The sequence below is a fragment of the Adelges cooleyi genome, unplaced genomic scaffold (genome assembly GCF_023614345.1).
Source record: "Adelges cooleyi isolate 19-005CV unplaced genomic scaffold, UGA_ACOO_1.1 ACOO_flye_CR_arks_rails_tigmint_CR_PRNA_30, whole genome shotgun sequence".
NCBI classification, from domain to species: Eukaryota; Metazoa; Arthropoda; class Insecta; order Hemiptera; family Adelgidae; genus Adelges; species Adelges cooleyi.
In genome coordinates, this window is record NW_026095971.1 from 10,271,467 (window position 1) to 10,281,443 (window position 9,977).

At 31.0% G+C, this 9,977-nt stretch overlaps 1 protein-coding gene across 7 annotated transcripts in view; it reads left to right on the top strand.

The window, feature by feature from the left end:
- LOC126839236 (dmX-like protein 1) overlaps positions 1 to 9,723 on the top strand; it is a 29,416-nt gene extending 19,693 nt beyond the window's left edge. For 2 of the 7 annotated variants that reach the window (XM_050574401.1, XM_050574402.1), the window contains exons 32-48: positions 2,695 to 3,204; positions 3,291 to 3,458; positions 3,908 to 4,140; positions 4,230 to 4,760; positions 4,917 to 5,132; positions 5,193 to 5,451; positions 5,540 to 5,738; positions 5,803 to 6,055; positions 6,134 to 6,258; positions 6,450 to 6,606; positions 6,771 to 6,845; positions 7,407 to 7,490; positions 8,202 to 8,262; positions 8,351 to 8,559; positions 8,630 to 8,774; positions 8,846 to 9,069; positions 9,188 to 9,723. In XM_050574401.1, coding sequence (XP_050430358.1) covers positions 2,695 to 3,204; positions 3,291 to 3,458; positions 3,908 to 4,140; positions 4,230 to 4,760; positions 4,917 to 5,132; positions 5,193 to 5,451; positions 5,540 to 5,738; positions 5,803 to 6,055; positions 6,134 to 6,258; positions 6,450 to 6,606; positions 6,771 to 6,845; positions 7,407 to 7,490; positions 8,202 to 8,262; positions 8,351 to 8,559; positions 8,630 to 8,774; positions 8,846 to 9,069; positions 9,188 to 9,370 — 3,632 coding nt within the window. In that variant the 3' untranslated portion in view covers positions 9,371 to 9,723. Of the gene's footprint in view, positions 1 to 2,694; positions 3,205 to 3,290; positions 3,459 to 3,907; positions 4,141 to 4,229; positions 4,761 to 4,916; positions 5,133 to 5,192; positions 5,452 to 5,539; positions 5,739 to 5,802; positions 6,056 to 6,133; positions 6,259 to 6,449; positions 6,607 to 6,770; positions 6,846 to 7,406; positions 7,568 to 8,201; positions 8,263 to 8,350; positions 8,560 to 8,629; positions 8,775 to 8,845; positions 9,070 to 9,187 lie in introns of those variants that run through there. The other 5 variants (XM_050574403.1, XM_050574406.1, XM_050574404.1 and 2 more) reach the window with 4 other exon arrangements.
- Positions 9,724 to 9,977: the final 254 nt, after the last annotated feature.

Sequence of the window (9,977 nt, forward strand, 5' to 3'; positions counted from 1 at the left end):
ACTATAACCCGTTTGCTAATATTATGTTTTAATAATGTACCAACAAACTGTCCCATATCCCTTAATTTAATGGAATTTATTTATTTCATAATATTTTCCTTTTATAAAATCTGCTCTACTTCGTTGTTGTTCCGCATCCTCTATCTTCCTTCTTCATTCACTGAAGAGTGTTATGTTATGTTCATGTTTCAGCTCCATAGCAAACTATGGGTTAGGATTCTTGTATAGTTTCTCATTTCAGTAGCTTTTGACAATAGATTTAATTTTAAGAGTGTAATATTGGCGAAATATGCACAGGTACTAGCCATAATTCTTTTCTTTATTTCCCCTAAAGTCTAATATGTAATTGCTGTTATTAAGGGAAGATTCAAAGTACACAATATCTTTTATAGTTTAGAAGTTATTCTCACTGAGTGTAATACTTTGCGCCTTCGCTTCTAATGCAGATAGTTTTATGTACTCATATTGAGTTTTCTCTTCGTTAACTTTTGCCGTCTCATTTGACAGTCATAGTGATCAGTTTTACTATTCTACAGAGATTCCGTTTTTTTAGAGCTATAATCATTGATGATCTATTTAGGTTGTCAAGGACCTGTCGATAGTCAATAAATAGTAGATGCTGTACTCCAAGCATTTTTCTATTATCAGTCTTACTCTTAAGATTTGATTAGTAGTTCCTTTTCCACTGCAGAAGCCACAATGATATTCGTCGAATATTTCTTGAACATATGCTTCTACCGTTTTAGCAATATGACCGATACAATTTTATGTGGGACACAACAGCATAATTCCTCTGTAGTTTGAACGTTCCGCTGAGCCCGCTCTATTTTCTTTCTTGAAAATAGGATTATAATTCAGTTACTCCCGTCTTTTGGTATTTTTTTTTTTCATATGCAGGTTATAAATAAAATAGAACATATTTATATTCCTTGCTGCTTTTTTTCACTCGTTATGTCGTTTTCACTTTTTTAGCTTCAATGCGATATTAATATTAATAATAATATTTCTTTAATTTAAGTTTATATTAATTTCATTTAGTTTTACGCACTCTGGTTGTTTTTCTTCTTTTTGTTTTGTTTTCTCGTATTTTATATTATCTTTTAAAATCATATTATTACTAATAATGTAACCTTACATTTACATTTTACTTATTATTACTGTCTAATTGTTGAGCCAAATATTTTTTATTAATAAAGGCTTTAACTTTTCTAAAAATTGGTTTATGTCAATATTTTTATGAACAAAAAAGAAGTTATTTTAGCTTAATAACATTGAAAACTGATATCAAATTAGAAACCACCGAACACAAATACATATAGTATGACTAATTTTGAAGTCTTATATACTAAAATCCAGATTACAGTACTGGATTTTTACTAATTGTAATTTCGTATCGAAGCGTTTGGTTGTGATGAAACCAAATTCAGATTAAATAATTGCTTATACCCAACTTTGTTGTCTTCTTCTAAACTGATTTATATTATACATGGTTTTGATTGAGCTAATTTGTTTTTGTTTACTTTTGTAAATTAATAAAAAATTGGAGGCCTAGGCGGACTGTAGAAAGTTTCTTTTTACAAACAAAAAATCAAAATTTAGTTCAGCATATTTCGTTACTCGGGAGTACCTACTTGAAACATGTTTTTTATCGTCAATAGTCTAACCCAATCCTATACCTAACCTGTCGTTGGTTAGGTTAAGTAAGGTTTTAAGACCATCGTGACGCTTTTTACCATTTTAATCCCTCCCAATTAACCTTTTCCAGGTTAAAAATTATCCAAATCTGATTATCCTACGAGGTGTTATCACTTTTCTCTTAAATTTATCTTCTAGTTTCTACTACCAAAATAGCTATAACTCATGTACAAAAACCGCTGCCAAATCTTTGTACTTCAAAAGTATAATTAAAAAGTGAATTTTCAATCTATTCAAAACAATTTTTATTTATTTATTTAAGTGTGCGTTTTAAGGGGAACGGAAAGCGCTATTTATTAAGGGGCAAAGGATAGGTAATATTTGACAAACATTTAACTAATAGTTATTTTTCATGTCTAATTCTTATAACATGACACTTCAGAAAATGACTCCGTGTTTTAGTTTGTATTTGTAAAAAAGTTTATGCTTTCCGTCCCCCTTAACGTATGACGCATAGTGATAATTTCTCTTTGTTTGCTTCAAATAACTATACAAATTTATAAGAGAACATTAAATATGAAAACAATTGACAAAGAAATTATGTAGTTACGTTTTCTAACTATTGTTTATTTATTTCTTAATAACAAACCTATGAATGAAACATTGAGTAATTATAAAATAAGTACTTACTTTAACTAAGTGTTACCTGTGACATTTTACTTTCTCCTTCAATCTTCTAGTAAATCATGAAACATTGTTGAATATTTATAAAAGACAGAAGCATAAAAAAATATAAGCAAATCTAAGACAGCTTTTTTTTTAAAAGCTTTTGACAGAATATCAATTTATACAAGTATATAAGTATAGACTACAGTAACAGGTTTAATATTTAACTTGAGAACGCATTATGAAAAATGTATATTAATGTACAATTTCTCATGTTAATTTATTCCAAAGTAGTAAAACATGATCACTGAAATAACTTAAACAATTAAATGTTAATTTTACATTAACTGTAAAAAAAAATGTAAGTATTCAAAATGTTTTCTGTTTGTACAGGTTTAGTGAGCACACCTACTCGTAACCGAGACATTCAAATTGATACTGGTATATTGACCTGGGAAGCAGAACATATTAAGCTAACAGAGGCAGTTAATTTAAATGTTTCGGTTACAAAAGCTGTGACGTCAGATGAAATTGACTGGTCAGCACCAGTATTGAAACCTACAGATGAATTAGTACTTGATTGGAGTGATAAAGAGGAGGAGGAGGAAAAGGAGGAAGAAGAAACTTTTAAGGATAAACCCAACTTATTTGTTAAGCAAGAATCAATTGAGAGTGAAAATTCAAAATCTGAAACAAAAGCATGTAATTTGGATGTTATGGCTCAACAACTCAAATTTGTAGCATGCTTGAAAATATTGATGGAAGAATTATCCACGTTGGCAACTGGCTATGAGGTGGATGGTGGAGAATTAAGATATCATTTATATTTGTGGCTTGAAAGGGAAGTTGATGCGTTGAGACACTTGTGTAACTATAGCTCGAAAGATTCATTAATTATTCAGTGTAAGTATTTTCGCTTGATATAAAATATAAAATATTTAATCCTTTATCAATGTTTTATTTATATTGTAAACAACCGACTTATTTAGATGAAGGAGGTCTTGAAACTTCTGTTTTGGATAATCGTGAATTCTCTGCTACGCCTACACTAAAGAACTCTACTGAAAAACCTACTTTGCACGATATACTTCTAGCTGAAAAAATTGATTTTGAAGCTAAAGTTGCAAGAGCTGCGAGAAGGAAAAAATGGCTTAAAGGTTAAGTTTTAACACATTTATTCTGCTATTATTATACGGAATGCCACCGAACAACTATTGTCATATTCAACGTTCATGTCCATGTCCAGTCAAAATATAACTTATTTAAATCATTTTTTATGAAGGACTAAAATATAATCTTTAGTAAAATGCTAATTTTTTAAAAATTATTCATTAAAAATAGTCTATTTGAGTTCTACAAAAACTGAAAGTTACTCTGGTATTATATAGATATTAAAAACAATATAACAGAGTACAAAAGGTGTCAAATTTATTTCCAAAATTATAAATTTGAATTCCTACCCAAAACAGATTTTCATCCCTTAGGGTAGGGTTATGGTTATAGCTAGGCTTATGGTGTTTTTCAAAAAGAGCTTGTAGTAATTACTTGATTATGTCCCTACTCAAAGGTTATGTATAATTAATTAAGCATTTGTTTGTATATGTAGAAAATGAAACCCTTTTGAGAACTCTGCTAAGTTACTGTAGCTTACATGGTGCCGGTGGAGGGGGATTGGCATCAGTTCGAATGGAGTTAGTACTTTTATTGCAAGAATTACAACAAGAAAAAACGCAACAACAATTATTGTCTCCATTGCCTTTCCCCACTACACTACCACTGTTGTCTGCAAGTGTAGCTTGTAATAAGACTGTAATAGCAGATCCTGTCCGGTACCTCCAAGTAAGTGCATTGTAATTTTAACCCAGAAATCTCGTTATTATTTAAATACTAAATTTATAAACTTGCAAAAAAAAAATTGTATTTTAAAGGCTCAAGCACATGATATGCTTCAAACAGTTATCGACATACGAAATCCTCCCTTACTAACACGTATGGATTTGAGCGAATTGTTTGTACTGCGTGACCTGTCAGTGGCTTTGTCAGCCTGTTTTTATCAGTCACTATGTGATAGTGATACAATAGCTGAGAGTTATCAGGCTGGAGCTGAAAATCCTACTTATTGTAGCCATCTTATTGCAGCTAAAAATAGAAAGCGCCGTTATAGCGTAGATGAACCAATCAAGGTCACTACTCCACCATCCAAATGGCCTGGAGTTTCAAGCTTGCGTGCATTATTGGCCCACGAAAAAGATGAAGATGCTCCCAAACTTAATACATTATTATGCGAGGCTTTTGTTGCAACTTATATGGGTTTGTTAGTGTATGCATTTGCTACATGCGACTGTCACATATTGTACAGGCTAGTCGGCCAGAAGTTTACTGAGATGACATGGAGTGCACTTTTTGGTGGAGGAGTAAAAAAGTTGTTAAAAGTGGCACCAACTGCTCCAAAAAGTCGGGTATAAAATATATATTTTTAAACAACATATTTTAAAGATTTAAGAAAATGCCTATAACTACATGCTAACTCTAACTTTTATGAAATAAAAACAATATGGTTGTTATATTCACCATTTTATATTTAACTAATTTTAGTTTAAAAACTTCATGTTTAGCCTAATAGTTTGGAGCGTGAAAATAGTAATAGCAGTGACACGGGAGTGTGGACGGCAGTAACAAGCTTAACAAAACAAAAAGTGCGTTTGAATATGAAACTGTTGGGCCAATTTGTGGGCTCTCCAGGTACACCTAGCATAAAAGAAGATAAACCAACATATCGAGAACACTTTGTACCACCTGAAATGTCAATGATTTCTTATTTCTTGAATAAAGTAAATAACCAAACATTATTTTTATTTAAAAACTTATTTAATCATATGCAATTCCTCTAGCCTAATTTGGCATCTGAAGTACAAGATGTAGATTACGACTCTGCAGATAGTGCTGTATCTGATTTATCTGAAGATGAAGATGAGGATGGTGATGTTTTTGATAGTGGACAAGACGCTAAAAGTAAAGCTGGCAAAGTTGAAAATACAGAACATTCAAATCCCTACAGTTATGCTTGGATGGTAATGAGGTTAGCAATAATGCAATTAGTTCAAGAACAACTTCATGGGTTCCTTACAGTAGCGGCTATCGATCTACAAGGTATACAGTATAAATTGTTGATTAATTTAGCTAAAACTATAACAAAAAAATTAAATAAATTATATGAAAAACTTTATGTCATATCTAGAATTGCCAGTTAGTAGTCCACTCATTCATGGTATTCTAAGGGTGGTTAGTCAATGGCAAGAGATTCTAAAAGAAGAACTAGAATCTAAAGGTCCTCCTCCAATTGATTACATACCGGGGTGTTACGTTGAACAAGCGTCTACTGGTCCTCCAATTAATAAATACAGAACACTTTTAGACAAAACAAACACTCCATTCCAGTAAGAACCTTAAGTCTAAGATAAAAATTATATTGCTCAGTTTCTAATTCTACTTTGTGCATAGCCCACGACATTGGTCAGCAGCTCCAGCTCGCCGGTTATGGAACTATTTAGTACGCCAAGAACTTGTCCAAGATCTATTTATTCGAAGTATATTCAGTCGTCAACCTCGTGCTGCTGGAAGTTCTACATTGCCAACAATGAGTCAAGATGTAAAATCGTGTTCCGGAAGTGAAACACCCAGTCAACATTTGCCTGACCCTGTACGAATAATTCACAAAGAACAAGATTCAATATCGGCTTTCTGCCTAAATTTGGTAATTATCAATGTTTGCTGAACGTTTATTTTCATTTTTTATTCTATAATAAATCTATTATAAATATTTAAAACTCAGGCAAATAGCAGTCTTCTCGCATTAGCAACACCTCGTGAAATACAAGAAATGGATATTTCATTGCTTCTTGAATCGCCTTCATGGTTAGAAGACGAATGTGAATTTGATCTTGTTAATTTATCTCGGTGAGTGAAACAATTTCTGTTGTACTTAACACTGGTGCCCTCATATATATTCATATAATGATTCATTGACGAAACATTATTTTAATAAAAATGTAAATGTTTAGACCCATATATCGATTAGTATCATCTTCATTAATATTTTTCATCAAAGTTTTTATTATACATATTCTCTAAAAAAATGTCAACTGCAGGGATCAAGAGCATCAGCCATCAAGTTTTTTGGTAATTCAGACATCAGTTGATAGGCCTCTTCAAACGTCTCCCGGTACAACTGTCATTGTGAACCCCATGCCAACCAGTCCAAGTGTAACAGGCTTAGCGGGTCAAACAGGACGAGGCGCTTCTGTGGTAAAGTTATATTTGAATGATTTGGGATTTATATATAATATTCATTAAAATATAGACATATTTAATTGAGAAAATTGGGCATAAGTGGAAAAAATAATAATTGTATTTGTGAATACAAAAGCATTATGTGCTGTACGTCAATGTTTTGTTTTCTATGTGATAAGGTACAGCAAAAGGGCACACAAGGTTACAGCGACGGAGGGACGAGAGCAATAAAAAGCTCAAAAAATATTATGTCGGTAAGAGGCTATTAATTGTTGCGAGCGTGGGCTTACTCTACCATCTGCAGTGTTTTCTTCTGTGTACAATATTTATAACTATCTATTATTCTAAATAATTATAGCTAAATGTTTATTTTACAAACCTTCAGGTGCCAGAAAAAGCTTTGTAAACTTTTAGCTACACGGACCTTAAGAGCTTTTTCGAAATTTTGAGTAAACGCTTCCAATTTAATACTCTTGCCATCTATACATTATTTTATCAAATGTCTAAACCAATAAACCTCTATGATAACCTCACCATAATTGAATATATACATAATTATGTTCAGTAATCTACCTATTACATTTTAATTATCAAGCATTTATTTTGTTCTTACACACTGTACATACATATTATGAATTAATATTGTATATAGAGGTATGCCTTTTATGTGTTCTTCAAACACGTATAATTTTCTTTAAGGCTTATCTAAATTACATAATTAATTATTATACCACAAAAACTGCATAATGCTTAACCATTCAACAAATAATTTTTTTTTAATATCTGTGATTATTATTGTGTCATATTGCTATCAGATGAAGGGACTGAATTTCCCTGGTTGTCATGACCCACGTTTCTGTCAGTTTGTCTGTGACCGCAGTCGAATCCTGCTCAGACCGGTGCGTTAAGTTGATAGAATAAAATGTTTTATACAATTTTTTAAACCGAGTATTTGACTTGAGTGTTTCTCTTTTGTGTTAGTACCATTTGTGCATTATTAAGCTTCCACATAATATTGACAAACTATGATTTAAGTTTTTATTTAATTAATTTTAATATTTTTCAATTTAATTTGTTTTTGTTATGTAGAATAGATACGATTTTGTGTTTAGCTTGATGATGCTTGAGATATTTGAAATATTTTTCTACACCTAGAAATATAAAAACTAAAAACCTAGAAATGCTAAATCTGTATTTTGCATTAAACAGACCTTATGACCATTGTAAATACACATTGTAATATAAACATTAACCATTTTTTTTTTTTTAACTTTATAAGTTTGATGTTAAATGTATCTAAGTGGTTACTAGGCAAAAAGACTATTGACGTTCTTTGAGATTTTCAGAATAGCCAGAAAAGTATTTGGGTGTTTCTTATTAAAAACAAATTATTTTAGGAAATGTTTGGTGTGTTTAATAGTCACTGTTTTTTTTTGTACGTACACACTAGATGCAACTCATTTTTCCTTATCTAATCATATATAGCATCTGCCATGTCGTTGTTTTACCATAAAATTAGCTTAGTCCATTTTGCCTTGTAATCATCATTATGCATAAGTATGTAAAATATTTAACTAATTTTTGTTGTGTTGATAACTTTTTTATTTTAGGTGATGAAGCACCGCATTGACAACATTCGAAGAATATGTCCTCATCCATTATTGCCAGTTTGTTAGTGTACTTTTATTTGTGAAATATATTTTTTTTTTTAATCTTTACACGGCCTATTTTACATTATTCATTTTTTACTTAAATTAAGATTTGACTGGTTCACAAGACGGTTCAGTACACATTTGGGAGTGGGGTCATCCCCAGACAGTGGCTGAACCACGTTCAGCTGGTACGTTTGCTAAAGTTACAAGAGTACGGTTTTCTCAACATGGTAATAAATTTGGAGTAGCTGATGGTGATGGAAATCTGTCATTATTTAATGTGGGTCTGACGTCATCTAATTATAGGCCATTTTATGTAAGAATCTTATTATGATCAAGGTTGTCACATCTTATACTGTTTTAATATGTATATATTTTTTTTAAAGACATTCCAATGTCATAATAAAGTTACCAGCGACTTTGTATTCCTCGGTTCTTGCAGTTTGATTGCTACGGCAGGCCATTCATCTGAAAACAGAAATGTTGCTTTGTGGGATACACTATTGCCACACAAAAAATCTTTAGTTACAGGTAGTCGTCAACTTATTATGTAAATGTTCGTTTTTACATTATTTTATTGTTTTCATATCAATTGTCCTCAGCATTTATGTGTCACGAGCAAGGTTCAACATGTATAGGATTTGCTCCGCAGCATCAAGTGATAGTTACCGGCGGCCGTAAAGGTGACATATGCATATTTGATGTACGTGGTGGAAGTGGTTCAATAAAACATCGCTACCAAGGACACGATTCGAGTCTAAAATGTATGACTATTGATCCTCATGAACAATTTTACTGTACTGGAGCTGCAGATGGTGATATAAAAGTAAGCACAATGTCTTTACAAATATATATATGTGTGTGTGTGTAATATATATTATATTATATATATTTTTGTCTGAATAATAACAAAATTTTATCTATGTTATTTTAATGTTTAATAGATATGGAATTTGTCCACTCATCAGCTAATGTACACGTTCCCTGCAGAACATGCTCGTTCAAGTTTCTTTAAACACATTGGTCAAGGGGTCACTCAACTGCAAGTGGATTCATCAGCACGTCTATTCTCTTGTGGTGCTGATGGTTCAATGAAAGTTAGACAACTGCCAGATAGGTATCATTAATTAAGAGTTGTAATTCGATATGATGATAATATTAAGAATATTTCTATTTACAAAATGGCACTAGTCACAAAAAATATAATAACATTGTAGGAAGTCATTGCTTTTTAGATAAACTTCTATTAATACCCTATGTTTAAACTATATGAAGATAAATATTGAGTATCTATAGTGATTACTATAACATTTATTAGGAAATTTTAGTAATATGTATTTGAATACACCACCATAATAAATATTTATTTAATAATTCTAGATTTTGTTTTAATTATCTTCAAAACGTGCAATAATAAGGCATATAATATAAATATATACATATATATTTTACTTTAATTTTTACACAATATTCGGTAGCTATTATATGTATTCAACTAAGCAATATATTGAAGCACCTAATCATAAACTATCTTATAAATACTTCATTAGTTACTTCACCTTTATTAAGGTGTTATTATGTATGTTATCTCAATAAAAAATATTTATATTTACATTAGCTAGATGAATTACAGTATTATAAAATTCCTTATAATAAACATATAATATTATCCTTTTTAATCAATATTCTGCTCCCACCACTAGCCCTAAAAGTATAAAAAATAATATTCACATT